At 33.4% G+C, this 23,230-nt stretch overlaps 2 protein-coding genes across 4 annotated transcripts; one reads left to right on the forward strand and one right to left on the reverse strand.

Annotated features, from left to right (window-relative positions):
- Positions 1 to 11,659: 11,659 nt before the first annotated feature.
- On the reverse strand, positions 11,660 to 15,505 carry LOC120075033 (PITH domain-containing protein 1). Of its 3 annotated transcripts, XM_039028178.1 has the most exons (10): positions 15,245 to 15,504; positions 14,069 to 14,149; positions 13,930 to 13,979; positions 13,370 to 13,447; positions 13,188 to 13,245; positions 13,049 to 13,098; positions 12,770 to 12,878; positions 12,633 to 12,694; positions 11,936 to 11,989; positions 11,660 to 11,824 (listed from the first exon to the last, which is right to left on the reverse strand). In XM_039028178.1, exons 1-9 carry the CDS (start codon positions 15,326 to 15,328, stop codon positions 11,947 to 11,949), a joined length of 615 nt encoding a protein of 204 aa, XP_038884106.1. In that variant the 5' UTR covers positions 15,329 to 15,504; the 3' UTR covers positions 11,660 to 11,824; positions 11,936 to 11,946. The 3 variants fall into 3 exon arrangements, with proteins under 3 accessions (XP_038884106.1, XP_038884105.1, XP_038884107.1); XM_039028177.1 differs by having other exon boundaries at positions 11,682 to 11,989; positions 15,245 to 15,502; XM_039028179.1 differs by lacking the exon at positions 13,370 to 13,447 and having other exon boundaries at positions 11,682 to 11,989; positions 15,245 to 15,505.
- A 3,742-nt stretch (positions 15,506 to 19,247) lies between these two features.
- Positions 19,248 to 23,076, forward strand: LOC120075308 (ferrochelatase-2, chloroplastic). Its single transcript, XM_039028578.1, has 9 exons — positions 19,248 to 19,552; positions 20,263 to 20,599; positions 20,687 to 20,830; positions 20,939 to 21,040; positions 21,244 to 21,347; positions 21,442 to 21,568; positions 21,673 to 21,825; positions 21,977 to 22,077; positions 22,564 to 23,076. Exons 1-9 carry the CDS (start codon positions 19,500 to 19,502, stop codon positions 22,877 to 22,879), a joined length of 1,437 nt encoding a protein of 478 aa, XP_038884506.1. The 5' UTR covers positions 19,248 to 19,499; the 3' UTR covers positions 22,880 to 23,076.
- The last annotated feature ends 154 nt before the right edge of the window (positions 23,077 to 23,230 follow it).

Raw genomic sequence — 23,230 nt, forward strand, 5'->3', positions numbered from 1 at the left:
CTGGTGGTTTGCTACATGCTTCATATTCCTATGCCGCATGATTAAGTATGTGATACTCTAACAATCTCACTAATTGATGTAATAAATGTTAAAGATGCTAAGTAAAGAAAGATGGAGATGGAATTGAAGGAAACATAGAAATGCATTGATCACAAAATGTATTAATTTCTTAAGCCAAAATGTAATACAATACAATATAAGAAAAGAAGAAAAAATGAAAGGACCAGCTGGAAGCAATGTCTTGCTTCTAGTGGATGTGTGTCAAGGTGATGGTGCCATGGAGCTGATTCTCTCGAGATCTAACTCCGGTGAAGGCTCTGGTCATCACTTGGAATGGATGAAGAAGATAAAGAACTCTCAAGCTTTCTTCTAACGCTTGGTCTGGATCACAAGGATCCACCCAAAGATAGAAACTTGGATAAAATGAAATTCTGCTCATCGGCTTCTATTTATAGATCTTGATCGCCGACAGCATTAATGGACCTACTCTGATTCTGACATTCACGGCGCGTTGGTCCTTTTCTGAATCTCTGCTGCTAACGGCGTGGTAGGTGAAATGTCAACATCATTTTTTTATTCTCCCGAGATATGCGTTAATGTTTCCATTCCACCAACTTTGCGTTCATTCTCTATTATGGTTATCATTGTGTAGTCGCAATCTTGCGATGACTACATTCGCTTGATGACCGCAACTACTATGCGATTAATGGACGCAATATTCATGCACGAGCGTATGCGATCGTGCATGCAATCGTCTCCGCGATAGCCCGGCTTCCGCGTATGCGTATGCTTCCTGCATTAGCTACAAAGATAAACAATTGAACGCATAATAGTGGGCTAGCCGAGATTCTTAATGTTGAACGACGCAAACTCATTTTCTCATGAATTCCTAACATAATTGTCGCATATTCTACTTAACAATCCTCATAATTCTAAATAAAATGCCTAAGATGACGTGCATTTCTGCCCTTCATCAAGCGGAAAATGGTAAATTGGCCTAGCTGTACTTACGAGCGATTTATGGAGGGTCATCGTACTATTGATTGATTATTTCAAATGGACAGAGAAATATATCTGTAGTGCAAAGAGTGCAACTATCGGTCTTATGTGGAGTGTCCGGTAATTAATAGATGGTGGATATCGTGATTAAAGAGTTTAGTCAGTTATTCACATGCCGTTGGAGTTTCAAGCAACAGGTCCATGAGGTCTCCTGGGTAGCTCAATGGATTCAAGTTGAGAATCAATTTTTAGATTAGTTTGAAATGTTCAAATTAACAAGAGGAAATTTAATTATATATGATATAATTAAATTAATTCAATTATATATGATATAATTGATATAATGTATTTGATACATTATTATTTCATTGAAGGAATTAATATAAATATGATTTATATTAAATGCCATAAAAAGAGAAAAATAACTATGGTTTATATGTTGCATATAATGCTTTAAAACTATAGGCTATAAATATAATATGATAAGTTAGTTATTGTATTTATTTATAATTTATTAGTTATGAGATAATTTATAGTTCTTTTTCTCCAATACCGACCTTAGTGGGTGGTTTTAAACGATTTATGGCAATTGGGGGATAAAGATGAAAAAGAGTTTTCTATTCATTCCACGCACAACAAGTAATCAAATTACTTATCGAGAGACTAAACGATAGTTATCGAGTTTACTATACGATAGTACTCATTTCTACACAATCGGGTATCAAGTCTATACGATAGACCTTCTTCTTCTATACGATTATTCGTCACATACTCGATCATGAAGGAACTCTTATACAAGAGTACCTCTGAGCGGAAGCAGATCTTTCCAATAACATCGTGACAGAATTACCATATTTACATTCACACAAACAGATATGTATCAAAATACAAAATTGTCGGCATGCTTAGAGATAAATAAACAAAAGAACGAGTAAACTTATCAGTTGAAGACTCTCTTCACTTGAAATCTCGCTCTCTCCACAAACGGAAGCTTTTGCTCTCGCTGGAACGTCAGTCTATCGTTCAGAAACAATCGATCGTCTACCACGAACAACTCCACACGAACAGATGAAGAAGATGGGGACGACACCATCACTTGAAACCCTTAATATTCTCAAAGTGAGAATCCAAAGAGTGGGCTCTATTCGGATTTAGTAGAGGGGAGGAGGAAAAGAGATCGTATACCACGATCAAGTAAGTGGAAGAAAAATGAGTCTATCGTATAGACAAGATGCTTGATTGTTTAGATGAGATACACGATCGTGTAGGAAAAAATAAGTGATCGTCTAAACGATCGTTTAGTCAAAGCTCGACACTAAGCGATCGTTTAGTAAGTAGCGTGCGCGTGTAAGCGATCGGGTAGCAAAAGTGAGCTATCATATAGGCTCTGATTTACTAAGCGATTGAATGCAAATACTTCATTGAGCAATTAACCTTGTCTTTTGCAAAATGAAAACAATTTTCATTTTATTCTTCAGTTACGAAAATCGAATTGAACTTCTCACTAACGCAAGGTTACGGAGAAAATGGCAGCCAATTATCTTATAACTAACCAATTAAAAAAATAATAAATATAATCATATTATATTCATTAACCTATAGTTTAATATTATATATCCACCATAGTGTTTTCTCCTCCACTAGATATAAATCATATTTGTATCCAATTTCCTCCAATTAATGTATCTCATACATAAAGTCAATCATATTATATATAATTAATCAGTTCAATCATATCATATATAATCGAACTCCCTCTTGTCAATTTGAACATTTTAAACTGACCCAAAAACTTATTCTCAACTTGAATCCAAGCTACCAAGGGGACTTTATGGACCTATGGCTCGAAGCTCCAACGGTGCGTGAATGGCTGACTAAACTCTTTAGCCACGAGATCCACCATCAGTTAACTGTCAGCCATTCCACTAAAGACCGACAACTGAACTTTTCTTACCACGGATATATTTTTGTGTCTATCGAATATTACCAATCATTAGTACGATAATCCTTCACAGATGCCCGTAAATACAATTGGGCCAATTTACCGTTTTGCCCCTGTAGTTATATCTTACTCCTTAAGTACCACTGATCCCTCTAATGAACAATATAACATAGTCCTACTATGTGTGAACATCTCTTAGGCCATGAGAAGGTGTGTGACGCCACATCGTTCTAGCCTCGGGATCAACCCTTAAGGGAGCAATATATCTACTTACCCCTGCTTCGGGAAGGAGTGAATTCCATCTTGTGTAGCTGAGTTCCCAGCTCCCAAATCAGACGAATCCCTAAAGTGGTAGGTTTGAGTTGGCAGCCTGGCCACTCGTACCCATGCAAATCAAAGAACCGCCCTCAATGGCAGGAGTTTCCAACTCACTCAGGATTGAAGTCATGTTCCCTATGGTCATCCTAATGAAATGAAGTCTCTGTCATGAACGACGTTAATACTTCGTGGTTAGGCCTTATACAAACTCTTTGTATAGGACGCCCTCACTTGCATGTCCCCACACAAATGATCAGGATTAAACCATTTGTAGCAAGTCATAACACTTGTAACTATTCCACAAAGCGGGCCGCATCCATAGCGTTACCAGGATAAGGTTTCCCTCCTATATTCATATACTATAGACCAATTTGGTTATCACTTAAGACATGATCCACTTGTATGTCACCACATACATGCTTAAGTTACATAATGACAACCAGGGATTTTAGTTTATTGGTTTGTGGTAAAGCAAATAAAACATCCAATATGCAAAGTCAAGTAGTGAAGAAAATATTATATATTATACATCACAAGCATTCGTACAAAAGTGTTTACAAACTACAGGACATAAGACTTTAGGGCATCATCCCCAACAGATTGTTTATTCCAATCCATCCCTCTATCTAAAATCATACAGAGCCCATAACTCCTAGATTCTCACACTGAGAATACCAATGTAATCTTGTGGTGGTGTTGAGTTTTGTTCGAGGATTGAGTTTTACTCACTGGTGATTGAAGAAATTCCAGATGCTCGTTGCATTTGAGTTGATCGTTGCGTTCGTGATTGATCGAGGGAAATACTTGAAGAAAGGGTTCTTCAAATGTATCGTTTCTTTCATCCTTTGTATTTACTAAGAAACATGTTGTAATTTGTTGATTAATGCATAATCGTTTCTGTATGATTGTAAATGTTTATGTTCTTTCATAATGGAGTTTGGAACGATCCGTTTCTGCTCAAAGGTCCTCTAGTTTTAGAGTTCCTTCACAAGTTATATTCTATCTTTTTCATCATCGCATTTATATGAAACTGTAAGAAGCTCTTCAGAAGAGACTCTAAAATAAAATTGACTTGACTTTTCTCATCTATGACAGCTCCGTTTACTTCTGCCACATTGAAATGGACCATCATGTCAAGAACATGTTCTCTAACAGAGGCCCCTTCTTTCATACGACAGTTACAAACGTACTTTATGGCATCATGTCTAAAGGAGGAAGACGGTTGTCTAAACATCCCCGCAAAGATTCCATAATCTTTTTTGCGGTATGCATGTGATCGTGTTTCTTCATCAAAACATCATATATGCTGGCAAGAATATAGACTCGGGCTTTTTAATTTGCCCTTGTCCACTTATCATATGTTTCCCGAACAGCTCAGTTTGTGTTTGAGCCAGGGTTAGGAAGACATTCCTCAATTAAAACGAACCTCAGATCATTTGTTACCAGTATTGTATTCAGGTTTGATTTCCTGTAGCATAATTGTCCCCATTAAGTTTTTCAGAAGTCAGTAACTATATTAATGAGCTAGTCATCTCTGAAAGTATAAACAAATTCTATTAGTGAATTTCTTTTAAATCCAATCATGTTTTAGCAAAGTAATAATGTACCCAAATTTCATTATTTTGTTTGCAACGATATTTTAGTGAGTCAGAATAGATGCTACCGAGGGGCAGTCAAATACTCCTACATTGAAGCAAGACATTCTTGACTAAATACTAATTCCAGAATAATTCATATTCCTATAGTCATTTAGTTACCATTTTTGGTCAAGAACTTATCAACGCTTAGTAATTCTCGTAAGTGTAACCCTCCATTTTCAGACCTTAGAGGTTAGCCCCAATGATGCTATCAAATTAGAGAGTCAAGGTTGGGAATCAACCTAAGAAATTCTATCCATTTACAAAGTTTGTTATGAATCCCATGTTAAAACCCTCCGAGGGGATAGCCATAGTAAAATAACTAGCTTATATTGCATAAAAACGACAAGCAAGCGCAACATAGGAATCTCACGGTCCAAACTAATAGAAGAGACCACAGGATATGTTGACACACATCCTTCACCCACTTACTATGAACTACTTCCCCTATTCACCTTGCTATTGACCCATGCAAATACTTTCCGAATGGAGGTCACTTTCAGGAATGAAGTCAAGCATGAACCTCACAGTGTGAACTTTTAGGGATGTGAGAGCTAAGAACAACATATTGTATATGTTATTAATCTCCCACTAAAGTACTCTATCTGTTTTGGGTAAATACTTACTTAGGTATATTTTGGCTAATAAACAACCTATGTATAGGTGATTATCCAAATATAATGTTTATATTTGGATTTAATCTACGATGTCTAGGTGATAAACCAGTTTTAAAACCTCACATCACTTACACATGCTCATAAAACCGGGTTAACAACGCTAAATTATTCAGTTATAATCTCCAGGTAGGAGGTACTCCGTAAACCATCAACTTAAATACCTCCAGCCTTATACAGCATTATAGACTGGTTGAGTTTGTAACCAAATTTTACAAGATAATGACATATTTAAATTATTTAAAACAAGTTGTTATTTGTTAATCCTAGGTGAGTATGCATCTTATCTTTGTTATGGATTTTAAATGTCTAATCTATTTTTATAACAAATTATAAAACATTAGACATGTTTTTCATCCATAACATATGTCAAGCATTTCAAGATTTAATATAACACTTTATATTAAACACTTTAAACCTAAACATGCATATTATATATTATAACACTTCAATGCATGCTACATGCTTTCTATGGTGGGATTTTAAATCTACATGGCATAATGTGTGTACATACAAGATTTATTTAATTATAACATACATTCACAATATATAAATAATTAAACACACACTGATATGGACCAGTTTTGGCATTTCAAGCAAATAATTAGCCTAAATTATTACAATAATAATCAAAATCGGCTTCCAAAAGCTTCTGAACTTCACGAACCGACCCAAATCGAACCCAAACTGGATCTCCAAAGCACCAAAATAGGTTGAACCGTACCTCTAAGACCCAAACCAGTTCATTTGAACCATCAGTCGAATCGCGCGTGTTCTTTCTGGGCTGGGATGAACAACGTCACCACACTTCATCTCAGCGTGCAACACCACGAGTTGAATTCTTTAATTCTAGGCTGTCTGATGAGCAGTGTTGCAACACTGCCTGACAGTAGCTTCAATCTTGAAATTCTGCAACTAACCACTCTTGCTTCTTTCTTTAATTACAGCCTAATTACAACTCTACTGACGCTAACAAATTTACAGACTCTTAATCACACATTAAGGCCCATAAACAAAGAGCCAATTAAAACAATTAACACTTAATTGAAGAGAATTTAAATGTCATAACTGAAATTATCCATATCAGCAACCATTTTCATACAACCGATGAAAATCACCCACCAAGCTAAAATTACCACGAATTGAATATTTAAATCATGCTCTAATACCAAATTGATGGGGTTAGCATGCAATTAGCAGGAGCAAACAGAATCATTAAACATTTTAATTCATCAATTTTAGCAACTAAGAAAGCATGTTCCTAGAATAGAAAAAAGGGTTTAGATTTAGATCTTCGAGTGTGGATTCTTTCGAACACTAACCAATAAGGTTCGAAGGTTTTTTTTTTTTTTTATAAGATTTGGTGAGTATATTGCTATTTTCCCCTTTCATATTGAATTTAGATGTTTTAATTAGATAACGAGTCCTTGAAATTGTTATATTGTTATGTTTGGATAAATTTCGAAGTTATTCGATTAAGGTTGTATAGGTATTAACATGCTTTGAACTGTTTTAGATTCCATTGAAGTATTTTAGATCAATTCTGACATTTGAAAGATTGTTGTTTATAGTTTTGGACTTATTCAGAATGCTTGGGTAAAATTTATGGTGGATTTTGGATAAGAATATCCCTCTTTTAATCACACTCAGTTTTAATTTAAGGTTTTCGAATTGAAGTCTAATATATCTAAATTTTGTCTTTGATTGTGTTGACTTTAAGGAAGTTGACGTTTGTTCGAGGAAATGAAATTTGGATCAAGAATTGTAAGTAGTTTCCATACCCTTTCCAAAATTTAACTTTGACTATTGTAATTTGATAAGAGTTTGAAAGTATGTTTTATTGTTTGAAAGTATGTCCCGGTTATTTTTGTCATTATTATGATCACGTTTTGTCATTATTATGATCACTTTTTTCTTACTCTAAGGTAGTTCCCCTTTGCAAATTCTACACGTTACCCCATATGTTTCTTTGTTATTCCTCTTTTTAGTATGGGATTAGATTTTTGTGAGATGTTTTTGTTTGCTTCTTGTAATTTAGGCTGAAGGATGGAAATGAGAACTCTTCATGGTATGTTTATTAGAGTCATGGTCATGTATTACTTTGAATTCTATTTGTGTGTGCGTTCTTGATTTCGTTTATTTGAATTCTAAACTCATATGAATTGTCAATTGTGCTTAATGTTGAGTTCAAATTATTAACATTTTGATTTTTGACATAGGATTGTGTTGATTTGGAAGATTGGAGTTAATTTTGAATATTTGGTCATTATTATTGTTAGAAATTTAAAGTGAGTTTTATATTTGCAATTAAGTTCTAAAGATTGAAGTTTTGTTTGATTATGATTTATATTAAGGGTTTGATCTAAGATTACTCTAATTCAAGGAAGAAGATAATTTACTATTTGTCTTATTCTCGAGGTAAGTGGTATTACTAACAATTTTGACTTTTGTTAAATCTGATTGTAGTTCGAGATTTCTAATTGTGCCTTAAACTCTTTGTTTGTGCTTTAAGGTTGTTTAAGAGTGTTCAAACTAAGTTTCAAGGCTTTTATCAAGGCAAGAACATTTTTCTTGAGTATGATGAATTTTTTGTCCTATGTGTTTTGAGTGTTAGATATATTATTATGTTTTAATGTGACATAAATGTTAGATGAGACTTTTATTTATATTTTGCAACTAATCTCCAAAAATTATAAGAGCAATGCTCTATGGAAGGAGTAGGTTTAAGGAAAAGAAGTTTTGAATTGGGAGTATTTTTTGGTGACATGTTTACTCTTGATATATTATATTTATAGTTTGAGAGAAATGTTTTGTGGAATGAGTAGGTTCAAGAAAAAAGTTTAGAAGGTGGAATATTTTTTTGGTGTCTAAAAAAGAAAAAAAATTTGTAGATCAAAATTTCTAATCAAGTCTTAAACTCTTTGTCTGTAGTTCTAGGTTGTTTCAACATGTTCGAATGAGTTTAAGGCTCTTTTCAAGGTAAGAACATCTCCTTTGAGCGTGAATAATGTTTTATACTATGTATTATGAATATAATATTTTGATTATGAGACATGAATGACACTTTTATTGTATTGTTAGTAGATGGAAAATGTAATGACATCAACATTTCAAATTATACCTTTTTAATATTTAATAAGTTGGGAAGATTGTGAATATTAAAAAGGTATAACTTATGAATATTGTTATAATTGTTGAAATTGATGTACAATGAGGAAAAGAATAAGTTTACCAGACAAGTGATAATATATACAGATAAGACTTGTAGTAGTTTGGTAGTATGAAAAATTTTCTCTTTTCTCTACTACCTTCATTTATTGCTTGCCACAATAGTAATATTTAAGATTATCTAGTGTTTACAAAATAAATAAATAAATCATGACGTATCAAATAATAAATGGAAGTGGTGTTTATATCATTGAGTTGGTTATTGTAATTAATAATTATTATAATCTTTGAGTTATAATAATTTGTCTAGGGTGCAAAGTGTATAGACTATTTTAGTTAAGAAATAGTATAATAAATAAGGAAAAAATTAATACTAGAAAATAGTAAACATTATGACAAATAATAAGAAGGTAAAAAATAGAGATTTTTTTAGTAGATAAAAAATAGGGATTTGAAAACAACTACTATCATAATTGAAGCCCCAACATAATGTGAGCTAACCCACCCCTCCTACTTGAAGTTGGGATCCAAGCACTCGCTAAATGTGTTTATAATAATGGTAAAATTGTTTAAATCATTTTTATTTTTTAAATGTGATTTACATACCATCATATTAGTTTTAAATCAAATTTTTGGATAATTTTGTATTATGGAAGGCTATAACCATTTTTAGTGTTGGTAAAATAAAGGCCCCCCCCCCCAAAAAAAAAAAAACTATTTTCTACTATTTTCGAACTCAAACACATGAATTCCCAAGTTTTGCAAACACAAGGTATTTTGCATTCATGAATTGCGAGGTTTTTTAAGGTTAAAACATTATTCTCCTTGTATTAGTTGAATTTGAGTCACCCTATTTTCCAATGTAAAATTTTAATCTTTATACTTAAATCTTAAATTTAGTCCCTATTATTAGTTTTTTTTTAAAAAAAAAAATAATTATCTATTAACATTTTTACTATATTTTTGAAAACATATTTAAATATTGTATTTTCTAACATAAAGATATTATTATTATTATTTAACTAATTTCTATAAAAATTAACTTCAAATGACTATATTTAAGATTTGTAGGAAGTTTAGAGACTAAATTTGGGCATTTGAAAATATCAAGACTAAAATTGAACAAACTCCAACTATTGGGAACCATTANCCTTTTCTTAAAATATATATATATATATTATTGTTATGTTTTTAGTTGACATTGTTTTTCTAGCAAAATTGTACAAAAATGACCCAAAAAGCAATAACTAATTTTCAATAACTGACCTTTTTCTAAAAACTTGTTTGTTATTGACCCTTGTGGCATAACTTTTATCCTAGATATTAGATGCTCTTTTCCTCTGTATTACCTACGCCTCTTTTGCTCTTTCTTTCCAACAACAACAAAACAAATTCAAAGTCATTTAAAACTAAAGATACTTTAACATTTTGCTTATTTTATAAGCATGGTTGGAAAGAATGTGAAAAATCATATGAAAACGAGTGGTCTAAAACGAAATTGTATTGACAAAGATATGATAAAAATAAAATTATCGTTCACACAGAAAAAGTATGCAATCGTTGACAATGTATGCGATTGCTTACATCAACATATGTGATCTCTAACCTCAGTATACATGAACACTTACATCAGTATATACAATCACTTAGTTTTTGTTTTGGTCATATCTTCGTCGATACAACTCCGTTTTTGCTATATGACTACTCGTTTTTATACTTTTTCTTTGTGTTCTTTTCGAACATGTAAACTGGAAAAAAAAACTTAAATAAACTTTGACTTTATTACTCCAAAAGTAAATTTTATCTAAGTTTAAATGTTATAATGGCATTTATTTAAATTATTTTTTAACATTTTGTTCAATTTATAAGCATAATCGAAAAGAACATAAAAAAAATGTATAAAAACAAGTGGTCATTTAGTTAAAACGGATTTATTTCAAGGAAGATATGGCAAAAACAAAGCTATCGTGTATGTAGAAAAGGTAGACGATCGCTTAAATCATGGAGTGCGACGGCTGACGTCATTGTGGGCTATTGTTGATGTCACGGTGGGCAATTTGTTTACATCATGGAGCGCGATCCTTTGCAATTTTGTTTTTGTTATATCTTCGTTGATATAACTCCATTTTAACTAAATTACTACTCGTTTTCATACGTTTTTTCGCTTTCTTTTTTATTATGCTTATAGATTGAACAAAATGCTAAAAAAATAATTAATATAAATGACATTATGACATTTAAATTTAGATAAAATAAGTTTATTTAAATTTATTTAAGTTTTTATTCAATTTACATGCATGGTTGGAAAGAACACGAAAAAAAGGTATGAAAATGAGCGATAATTTAACAAAAAATGGAGTTGTATTGACGAAAATATGATCAAAACAAAATTGCAAAATGAAAATTGAACGATCGCGTACTTAATGTCAGCGATCGCATATGCTCGTGTAAGCGATCGCATATGTTGATATCAGCTATCGCACACTTTTCCTGCGCAAATGATAATTTTGTTTTTGTGATATCTTTGTCGATACAATTATATTTTAATTAAATGATAACTCATTTTCATATGATTTTTCACGTTCTTGCCAACCATGCTTATAAAGTAAGCAAAATGTTACGGCGTCTTTAGTTTTAAATAACTTTGAATTTTTTATTTTGTTGTTATTGGAAGGGAAAAGCAAAAGAGATGTAAGTAATATAAGAGGAAAGAGCATTTAATAATGAGGATAAAAGTGGTATTTCACATGCTAAAATGGTCAATGACAAACAAGTTTTTCGAAAGAAGTCAATCATAGAAAAGTTTTTACTTTTTAGATCATTTTGTACAATTTTCCAACTTTAACTTCAATGATGAAAGTAAAGAAAAAACATGTTCTTCCCAACTTCACAGAAAACAAAAGGCGAACACAATTGGCCGGTGAAACTCGGAATCATAAACAGTACTTGTAAACTAGAAATGGTTTGAACATTAAGCAGATGTGAAACTTGTCTCAACAGTTCAAACACTACTTGGTCAAGCTCCAAATTTCTAATCAACATCAAAGTCCCTTTCTTTCCAAGAAACTGACGAGATTCTCCACTTACTAGACAAAAAGAAGGGCAGGAAGGAAATGCATGTAAATGCAACTCAAAATAGTTAAGAGTCAGAATCTAGTGGAGATTATACAGATGGGATATTTCAGAAAGGTGGATACCAAATATTTCTTCATTCGACATGTGAAAATCCAGCACCACCTTCGGCTCGAGTCCTGCGCATGAGCACAAGCTTAGTCATCAAGGGAACTGAAAGGGTACAAACAAGAATATAACAAAGAACAAACAGTTAAAGTGAACTTAGCTCAATCGTAATTGACATATACTCATTCCCTTTAGATCAAAGGTTCAAATTCCAACTTTCCTACTAGTTGTACTAAAAAATAATATATTAATAGAACACAGAACATAAGCAAATTCAGATGCAACCTAAACATAACAAGAATAACAGTAAATAATAATATCTCGGTCCAATGAGCGTCTCAAAGATGTAGGCATTAGCTCTTTTTATCCCTTTTGAGACACTCCCAAATTTTACCCTAATTAGCAAATAGAACTTTCCTTCGCTAAATGAACTAGATAAACCCCAGAATAGGTAATTTATAAGAAACTGTTAATAACTCAATCTAGGGGCATGCTCGAAGAAGTTGAGTAGAGGGATGTGGCCAAAACCAGAGGACAATACTTTGAGAGAAAATAACCAAAGATTCATAAGGATAATATATAGCTATAACGAATGCAGTATCTTCTACCATGGGGATTGAACTGTGTGAAAAACACTCCAAGTTAATGCCTTCTTGAAGGAAAAGCACGAGTAGAATATATTCAGTACCGTCCATCAATGGAAATGGCACTTACTTGTGGTCAGAAGGATTTGGCGTGATTTCATAGACAATTGTTGCTACAACATCTCTCTTTAGCTGTTGAATAAAATGAAGATATTTAAGTTACTTAAACTAACAAATTGATCAACTGATCCTTTGCAACAACTTTACCTGCGTGGCTTCACCTTTCAACCCAATGTAGTGTATCTGAGTCGAGTCACCACCATAATTGTCAGGAAAATGCAAGGTGATATTTGCCACACCTTGAAATTTGGAATATCTGATTATGCATATAAACTAGCTGTCAAAAAATAATTGTAATATAACATTGAATAGAACTCACAGGCTGAGAATGGTTATTCATAAAAGTTTATAATGATCAACTTTTTAGCTATCAATCCAAACATTCAGCCGATCTCAAAGATATGTTCTTCTACAGAGCATCCTTACCTTGTCTGGTACTCTAGTACTCCTTGCAAATTCTCAGCCAAATCCCACTCCTAGAATAATATAAAATGCATTACAATTATAACATATGTTAGGTGTTAAAAATTCCCCATGAACCTCCAGATTAGCAGACAGGCAGTACCTGAACAGCTTGCATACTTTGAGCATCAGAGAAGTCAATACCTTCTCGGTTGATAAACCTAATTAGGAATGAAAAGTATAGGAAAATTGACGTATAAGAACTAATGCAGGGAGGGAAGTGATAAATCTTAATATATAACATACAAAACCAAGTGTGTGAAAGTTTCAGAAAATTAAACTTACGCCCGCATCTTTGAAGGACTAGTACCATCTGGACCGCCAATGATAGATATGCTTTTAATCTTAACATCTGATGTAAATCTAATCATCAAATAAGTGGTAATGAATTTTTAAATATAAATGATGTTATCAGATAACAAAATTGTTCTTGGCATGACTGCTTTCGAAGTTTCAGACTAGCCAACGTACACACAGATTCTTTGATAAACATTTTTCTCTAAGTACGAACATGAAACTACGTTTCCTTACATTATTTAACAATATGGATACATAGGTGAAATAGTTGAGTACATATGGGAATCATTTAGGAAAAGCATGAATTTTACAAGAAGAACAAACAAAATGGGAAAGTCATAATAAGTTACATCTTCAATATATTATTTATTTTCATAAATATCCACCCTGAGCTATCTAAAAGGGATGATTGAGAAACTATAAATTCTGTTATATTCATGTAAATAATGAATAAGCATTACAATAACTGTACTTGTTAATCAAGTAAATCTCAATGTTTTTGAGGTATTCAGTAATAGTTGGAATCCAGAAGTACAGAAAACACCTACGGGATAAAAACTAGCAGTTCGGGATCACCATCGTTGCTTTCCAAATGATCCTGTCATAAAAATATGAAATGCATGAGGCTACATTATCTTAGAAACAGGGCAGATGGTATTGATACACATAGATATAAAGGTAAGGTACCCCAGATGAATTTAACCGATGCTCCCAAGCTTTAAATACAGACTTCACACTGCCTGGTGTTGCCTCATTCAAAGCAGAAACCTACAAAATACAGAACCTGTGGTCATAAATAAAATCTCCACTGGTTCCTTTGAGGGGAAAAATGTATTATACGTGTGGGTTTGACATGTAATCATCTACAATAAGAGTTCAAAGCTCTCCCATAGAGGTTACTTATTAGATTCAATCAATTCCATCCACATTTATCAAAGAGACGACTACGTAACCACGCTTGTTAAGCTTACATGAAACATGCTGTTGGCAGAAGGGGCAGTTGCCATGCATGCTAGAGTGATTTTATGAGTAATGCACTTTAAATAATTTCCAATCTCAAAGAAACACAAGTTCATTATGCACTTTCAACATATTCACTCATAATCTAACCTCACCCATTTCTTCTAGCCTTAAGATACACAGGAAGATTCATCAGTTTCATCAACACCTCGCCCATAGTACTTATTCCAATCTATCCGCGCAAAGAATTACTCATGCCTTAAAAGTTAAGTGGAAAAGTCCATCAACATTGCTAACATCTCACTCATAGTTATTCCAGTTATTGAAAAACTCCTCTAAGCTTGCAAGACCTCGCACTAAAATGGCGCTAGCAACGAATATCTAAAAAAGTTACAAATCCTCTAACACATAATAAATGATGTTCTTCCTCTGCGTTCCATGTTTAACTCTCGCATAACTCAAATATGAATAAAAGGATGGAAATATCAGCACAAATTCTCTTCTACTTCCTTCAAATATGCAGATATAAATTATTGACTTCTTGCAAAATAGCTGAGCTATAAACCCAACTCGGGAAAAGGTAATTTAATTAAGACAAACCCAATTTGCATATGAGGAACCATCCATAGCCAATGACAGGAACAAAGATTGAGCTCATTCAGGATCAAGAGCAATTGCAATTCACAGAAATTTTCTAAGCAGTGTAATTGAGAAAGACAGTAAGAAATTCTGATTCAGCTAATGGGTACGGAGGTAACTAAAATCCAAAGCCTGGACTGTAAAATTTCAAATTGCTTGCTGGAAAATGATTATACGAACGAGTTTTAAGTGATGCGAAGTCGTAATATGAATTGTCGAAGAAGAAAATTCGTGTGGTAGAGACAGAGACAGATTTGCACTAACTCTGGGGAGGTCTATGTTCTTGTAAAGAGACCAATCAGACGAACAATCGTGATCTTCGCAGCTGTGATCGTGTAAGCAAGCCATCTTTGAGCCTCCAGAACAATGGCCAAAACGAAAAGAGATTTCAGAGAAAAAGAGGAAGTGCGCGATTCTCAGAACGGCGTCGTTTCTGTACGCAGAAGATTGCTTCGCTTGGATACAAAGCCATTAGAAGAAAGGTATCTCCATGTCAAACCCACACATATTTCAGCCATTGTGCAAACCATAATTTTGTTTTAATCCTAAATATAATTCCAATTGATACTTTTTTTTCGTGTAAATGATAATTTTGTCTTTGGTCGTAATTTGGTCAATATAACTCTATTTTAACTAATTATTCGTTTTCTTACGTTTTTTTAACGTTCTTTTCAATCATATTTCTAAATTGAAAAAAATATTAAAACATCCTTACTTTTGACATTGAATTTTCATTTTTTAATTGTTGAATGGGAAGAACAAAAAGAGATAGAAGTATTTAATATTAAGGATAAAAATGATACTTCACATGTGAAAAAAAGTAAAAAACAAATATGTTTTCAAAAAGAGGTCAATCATAGGCAAATTTTTTGTTTTTGGGTCAATTTGGACAATTTTCCATTGAAGTTGTTTAAATTTTTATTAAAAATGCCTAGGAGGATCTCAAAAATAGAGAAAGCAAAGTTGGGATGTATAAAAGGAAAAGAATGAAGAAAGAGTAGTAATGGGAATGAATTAACTCCTTACCGGATGGGACGGGGCGGGAAATCGTCCCGACCTGGCCCTATTTATTTTTCATCATCGTGAAATTTTGAATTAAATTCTGAAGGTATTGGAGCATAGATTTCGAAGTTATTCACATCCCTATAATCTCATGAAATCTTTTGAATGTGTTTGCTTGCCTTTCTACTCAATGGAGGAGACATGTTGAAAATTGTTGAGTGATGAAACTTCTTTGGATTAAAATAGAAAATATTCCATTCCACGTTTGACATTTTACGAAAGTGAAAAGGACGAATCAATATGTAAAAGTTAATTTTAGAAGAATAATGGAATAATTCAATTGGTTGTTTTTTTACATTTAGGCAAGGAAAAAACTACATAGAATAAATTTTTTAGTTATTAGGTGAGAGGCGATGGTAAAATCGCATCGAGAGATTTTCGAAAATTGAAAAATTAGAAAACTATTTACACAAAATAGTAAAATTTTAATCACTTTGATAAGTCTATCAGTGTCTATTAATAATAGAAACTGATAGAAATCTATCACTAATCAATATTTTCTTTGTTATTTCTGTAAATAGTTTGACATTTTTTTTATCTGGAAAATTTTCCTCGAAAAAATGTCTTTAATCTTTTTTTAAAATATCATTGTTCAAGTTTGTTCAATTTTAGTCTATATACTTATAAATATCAAATTTTAGTCATTGTACTTTCTATAAATCTTAAATTTATGATATGTTTGATTTAATTTTGAAAATAAGTCATTTTTTTAAAAGTTGAAGTGTTTGGCAACCATTTTAAATAGTTTTGGAACACTTTCAAAGTTTATTTTAAAACATTTTTATCAAAAGAATTTAAATAAAAATGATTTTTTTTATATAGTCAATCCAAACGGGTCTTATTTTTTTCAAAAACTTTTTGTAATATGCACATTTTCACTATAAATTCTAAATATATTCATATATTTTACCTCTTTGATGAAAATTATTATTATTATTTAGTCAATTTCTTTAAAGATAAGATCAAGAGACTAATTTAAGATTTATTAAAGGTATAGAAACTAAAATTAGATATTTAATAGTATGAGACTAAAATTGAACAAACCTCATAATATACCGACTAAAATTGTATTTTAACCATATTTTTACCTTTACAAATTTAAGGCTAGTTTTGTAGAAACTTTTCCACTTCCAACAATTAACTAATAATAATTAATCGTTGTTCAAAAGAAAAAAAAACAATTACCTAATAATACATGTGTAAATACTTGGTTCTTAAAATTAAAAAATAATAAATAAAAAAAAAAAAGTAGAAGAAAAGAATTTATGAGAAAGTTAAAATTTAGTCTCTATATTTGAGTTCATCAAATTGTAAGGATGAATTTCAACTTTTTTTTTTTTTCTTTTTTTTGTGGAAAATCAGAACACACTACACAACCACCCACCCCAACAGGCCAACACCCCTTAATAAGGAGGTGAATAGAACTGTCTACAAAAACATTCCTTCAAATCAAAAAAGTCATTGAGAGAAGACCAAAGTTGTAATGGCATAAGCATATTTGTTTCTCTCGAGGCCTAAACAAATAGGGATGAATTCCAACTTGTTAGAACCGGTTACCCTTCGACGATCAAGATTTCTGAGCAGCGAGCAGTCACGAACGGCAGTCATCAAGAAAAAATGAAACCTGCAAAACAGGAACTTGTTACAGGTCGACTCTGTCCAAGTGTGCAAGCAATTCTACAGAAGTGTCACGTCGTCCTCAGGATAAAACAACCCAGAATTTACCAAACTATGTCCAACAGAGCTACAGGACCCGACCAGAAAATGACACCCTTTTATAGGCCTCGAAGGCCAACTACTGCGCAAAACTATTGGGTAATAAAAAAATAATCGCCACGACTACCCAACCAAACACGGCGCGCGAGATGTCCACCTTACCCACATTTATTATATCCTCACTCCCTTTAAAATATGGGCACCCCTTGGGGCCCAAACGTATAGTCCAAGGTGGCAGTATAAGAAGGAGAATCCTCTTTAAAAAATCAAAGTGGGATTCTCAACCAAAAGTTTTTTTTTTCTTTTTCTTTAAAAACTTAAATTTTCACCAACACAGCTTTTTTAGATAAACAAGAATCAAACAAAACTATAAAACAAAATCATTAGATATCATCTAAACAAACCACTTAAGGTAGAAAATATTAAGAAGGTTCAAACAGCTCTCCACTATAGCTTTTTGAGCAAGAGCATGTGCTAAGTCATTATGTTGATGATAGGTATAAGTGGAGGAGACCTCCCCATGACTTTGAGTCAAGGACTTGATATTGCCAATAATGAACCCCACCTTTATAAAATTAAATGGCTTATGGTTCAGCAAATTCACTACCTCCAAAGAATTTGACTCCACAATCACATGTCCATACACTAACGAAAGAGCACTAGATGAACCTTCTAAAATAATCATGAATTCAATAAACTTATTCCCTTGAGGAGATGATATTACTTTCAAACTACTTGTCGAACATGTCCAAGATCCCAGCCAAGATCACCAATATGATGTGAAGGGCTCCATGCTGCATCAGTGTTCACTTTCCATGTATTACAGTTAGATAGAACCAACCCAAGACTCCAACTAATTGGTGAATCTCTGATCCTTACTTCCCAAAGTATTCTTCGACTCACTATATGGTGAACAATGGAAACACCAAAAAAAAATACTAACTACCTAAATTCCTTGTAATAGGATTTTGTTTCTTGCCTCCTAAATTTGTCGTGCAATCGCCACTGATATTTCTAAATCTCTATCGGTTCCTTGATCTAAAAGTCAATCCCAATAATCCTGAATGGACACCTGACCTAACTGCACAAAAAAGGTCAACATTAGTTGTCAAAAATTGGGATGATGAAAGTTTTGTCAAACTATAGGAATAAATTCTAGGGTAATTATGGTGGATTAACCCTTTTAAGATAATAATTAAGTGTATGTCAACATTTTCAAAGAATTGCATATATAACAAAATTTATCAATAAACTCTTATTAGCTACTTGAACGGGTAGACTAGAGATGAATTTAAATTTTATTTTATTTGTAAATTCTTTTACATTATAATATATTACAAATATTTAAGCAACTAGAGATTAAATTTTAAGTTCGCCAAAATTATATGTGCCAAATATGTAATTTAATGAAACTTGGGGAATTTGGCCCACACACGTAGATGCGTAGAGTCTTCAACACGAAACCAACTTTGAATATATAATAGTGAGAGAGTGGTTGGCGCTCCCAATGCCAAACTTCTCAGATCCTTCCTTCCCCCAATTTTGACTTCTCTCCATTTCTTCATCCTTCGAATTCCACGTTTCCCATTTCTCAAATTTTATAATCAAGATCGTCTCTAAGAATCCAGTCTTCTTCACTCATTTGTATATTCAATTTTTTCTGGGGTTTTGGATTTGGATAATTGTTTTTCCAATTTTCGACTCCAGGGACGCCACCTCTTCCTCTCTCGCCCTTTCCAATATGAAGCTTCATGGTTACACCAATACCCTCAATTCGGATCACAGGGTTTCAACGTAAGTTCTCTAATATATCACTTCTGCTGTTGCTAGTGTTTCGGATTCGTGATCGGATTCTTAACCCACCTCTTATTGTGCTTTGGAAAGTAGATTTCGGTTTATATCATTTATACCCTCTGAAAATTTCGCACCCATATGAACTTTATGTTGATTATTGGATGAAATTACTACGTGTTGCAAACTTGGAATCAGTCCTTTTAGGTCGATCAATGTGAAGTTTTGTGACTGTGGATTATAGTAACTGGAGTTGACGGGAAGGAACTTTCTTAGTTATTTTATTGTATCGAAGATGCCACGACAATGACAGATTTTTTTAAGAAGTTTTTGTTGAGTTTTGGCAAAATAGCCCCAACACAGTTGAAAGGTTCAAGTAAATGATGGTCGGGGCACTATAAAGGATCATATATCTTACTTTTCGAATCATTCCAATTTGAAGTAAGTTGGTATACTAGCTCGTTTGTGTGAGTGGTGTAATGCTTTGAGAGAGTGTTCTTGTAATCTTATAATTGATGGGCAATATTTTTCAAAGTGTAAAATTTTTCTGATTCGTGGTTTTTTTTTCTCCGGTTTGGAGTTTTTTCATGTAAGTTCTTGTGTTTTTAGATTGATTACTTTCTTTCTGCAGAAGTAGTGGAAGGTTTTTTCCAATAGTTTCTAGATTTTTTATTATAGAAGTTAAGAATTCAATGTATGTTCTTCATTCTCAGGTTATGCTCTTTGCCAAAATCTGGCGTGTCCTCCTCTTGCAAATCCTCTGGAAGTTTGCAAGTTCGTGATAAGTCAACAGGATTAGTGGTTTCTTGTTCTAGTTCTAATGGTCACAGAGATGTGATGCAGGGGCTACACCTTTCTGGCCCCATTGAGAAGAGAAGCCGTCTAGGACAAGCATTTTGCTCAGTAGGAACTTTCACTGTTGGTGAATTTGCTTTGGAATCTCACTCTCAGGCAGTGGAAGAGAAGATTGGAGTTCTACTCCTGAATCTAGGAGGGCCAGAAACGCTTGATGATGTTAAGCCATTTCTGTATAATCTATTTGCAGATCCGGTATCTTAGTTAATTTATGTATCTAGTCTTAATAAAACATTAACTTGTCAATATCTATCGATTCTCACTTCTTTTCATGATAAATAGGATATTATCCGGCTCCCAAGGTTGTTCCGTTTCCTCCAAGAGCCATTGGCAAAATTAATATCTACCTTTCGTGCTCCGAAAAGCAAAGAAGGGTATGCTTCAATAGGAGGTGGCTCACCTTTGCGTAAAATAACAGATGAGCAGGTTGGTTGACCTCTCTCTTATTTCCCTCAACTTGTTCATTATGGCATATCTCCAATTGGGTATGAGACAAATGTTCACGTATTTATAAATTGTGGATACGTGCTGCAGGCACAAGCGCTTAAAATGGCTTTGGAGGAGAAAAACATATCTGCTAATGTCTATGTGGGAATGCGCTATTGGTACCCTTTCACAGAGGAAGCAATTCAGCAAGTACGTTGTAACATTTTCTTTTACTCCCCTTGCCTTCTAATTCAAATGGAGGGGAGAATCTTGTATTTACTACTGACCACGTGATTTCCTAATATGCCTGTAACCTCAAATTTTTGCTATGTATTTGAAGCATTGTTCGAAATCCTTAATTGTGACTATATTGAAATTACATTATGGTGGTTCCTTTTTCCTGTTTGTGGCAGATTAAAAGGGATGCAATAACAAGACTTGTGGTGCTACCACTGTATCCACAATACTCTATTTCTACAACTGGGTCAAGTATTCGTGTTCTCCAGAAGATGTTCAGGTGATGATCCTGTCCAGTATTATAGTATTTTGATTTTAATATTAGTATATAAAAAAAAATTACTGATACCTACTTGTTGACTATGAGTTATCAGGGAAGATGCATCTCTCTCAACATTGCCTGTTTCAATTATAAAATCCTGGTATCAACGAGAAGGGTATATTAAGTCAATGGCCGACTTGATTCAGGCAGAGCTGAAGAATTTTGCCAATCCTCAAGAGGTACTTAATTTTTGCTGAAACTGATTTTAGAGAGATGCTTTAGTTTATGCAGCAATGGTTCTCCAAGTGAATTAGTTCTTAATATAGCATCATTTGCACCTTAGGTCATGATTTTCTTTAGTGCACATGGGGTTCCAGTCAGTTATGTTGAGAATGCTGGTGATCCATACAAAGATGAAATGGAGGAGTGCATCTACCTAATCATGCAAGAGATGAAAGCTAGAGGAATTGGAAATGAGCATACTCTTGCATACCAGGTTAGTAATAAATTTGAAGCTTGGTTTGGTTGCCTATCTTTTTCTTAAGCATGTTGAGCCACTTCAACTGTTCAGATGTTCTATCGTTTTATTTCTTTGTCTAAGTACATGCATGTAGTTTTTCATTTTTGTTTGTGTATTACATTTTCAGAGCCGTGTTGGACCTGTACAATGGCTGAAGCCATACACAGATGAAGTTCTTGTTGAGCTTGGCCAGAAGGGTATTAAGAGTCTTCTAGCCGTTCCCGTGAGGTATGGCTTGTTGCCTTGTTCATAAACCATCAAGGGTTGTTGAACTGTTATCGATTGTATTGTTTTTGGTTCCTTGTATTTTCATAATTCTAGGAGATCATATTGTTGCGTATTCATCATCTTGGTTCTCGTCTAATCTTAGAGTGAATAGTAGTCGGGACTAAATCATGTGACCAGTATATATTTCAAAATCCTTATCCAAGTTTAATGGTGGAGAGAACCTTAGACCCGAAGGATTGGATGTGTGTAGAACCTGGTTTTCTTCAAAAGTAAAAGCCAACTGTTTTGTGCTTTAAAACAACCAACTGTTCTTAATAAGCAGTATGCTGTTTGAACGTATTTACAATTTGTTTTTCTTGTTTGGAGGACTGGGAGAACGGAAAATTTTCAGTGAAGTTTGACATTTCTCGCATTCCTACCATGTTTCCTATTTTCTTCTACCTTTGTGGCGTTTTGTTTATAATAACTTTTCGTGTCTCTTCCCAGCTTTGTGAGTGAACACATTGAGACTCTTGAGGAAATAGATATGGAGTACAAGCACTTGGCACTTGAATCTGGGATCGAAAACTGGGGGCGTGTGCCTGCTCTCAACTGCAAATCTTCATTCATTTTGGATTTGGCTGATGCAGTAATTGAAGCTCTTCCGTCCGCCACAGCTTTGTCGCCCCATGCAAACTCAACAGATGCAGATGATCGTGATCCTTTCCAATATGCTATCAAATTGTTATTTGGTTCAGTACTCGCATTCATCTTGTTACTTTCACCAAAAGCATTTCTGGCATTTAGGAATAATATCCTTTAAACATACAAGATAGGAATAGCTCTGGTGTAGCCAGGAGTGGGGGGAAAGAACTTTTTTTTTGGGATTTTGGGGTTCAACTTAAATTGACATGAGAAAAATAATAGAAATTCACAGTGCCACACATTTTACGTTTTGTATAACTTTTATATAAGAGCAAATACTGATTCACTATAAAAATTTATCACACTCGATCAAAATAGAGGATAACGTTTCAAAAGCTGGTTTTCTAGCACCTGATTTATAATTGTTTTCAAGAAAATTTGCAGCTCCATTTCATAGCTTTTAGGTTAATTGTTCACTATCCTAAATGCATGAAATCATATTATTGAATTTCTCTAATTATTCAATTCC

This window comes from Benincasa hispida, chromosome 4, assembly GCF_009727055.1.
Source record: "Benincasa hispida cultivar B227 chromosome 4, ASM972705v1, whole genome shotgun sequence".
Classification (NCBI taxonomy): domain Eukaryota; kingdom Viridiplantae; phylum Streptophyta; class Magnoliopsida; order Cucurbitales; family Cucurbitaceae; genus Benincasa; species Benincasa hispida.

Coding starts and splice junctions, on each gene's coding strand:
- LOC120075308 (XM_039028578.1), top strand. CDS start 19,500: ATGAAGCTTCATGGTTACACCAATACCCTCAATTCGGATCACAGGGTT. Junction 21,041..21,243: donor CAGAGGAAGCAATTCAGCAA/GTACGTTGTAAC, acceptor TGTTTGTGGCAG/ATTAAAAGGGATGCAATAAC. Junction 21,826..21,976: donor AGCATACTCTTGCATACCAG/GTTAGTAATAAA, acceptor TTACATTTTCAG/AGCCGTGTTGGACCTGTACA.
- LOC120075033 (XM_039028178.1), bottom strand. CDS start 15,328: ATGGCTTGCTTACACGATCACAGCTGCGAAGATCACGATTGTTCGTCT. Junction 14,150..15,244: donor AGAACATAGACCTCCCCAGA/GTTAGTGCAAAT, acceptor TGTATTTTGTAG/GTTTCTGCTTTGAATGAGGC. Junction 13,448..13,929: donor GAACTGCTAGTTTTTATCCC/GTAGGTGTTTTC, acceptor TTTGATGATTAG/ATTTACATCAGATGTTAAGA.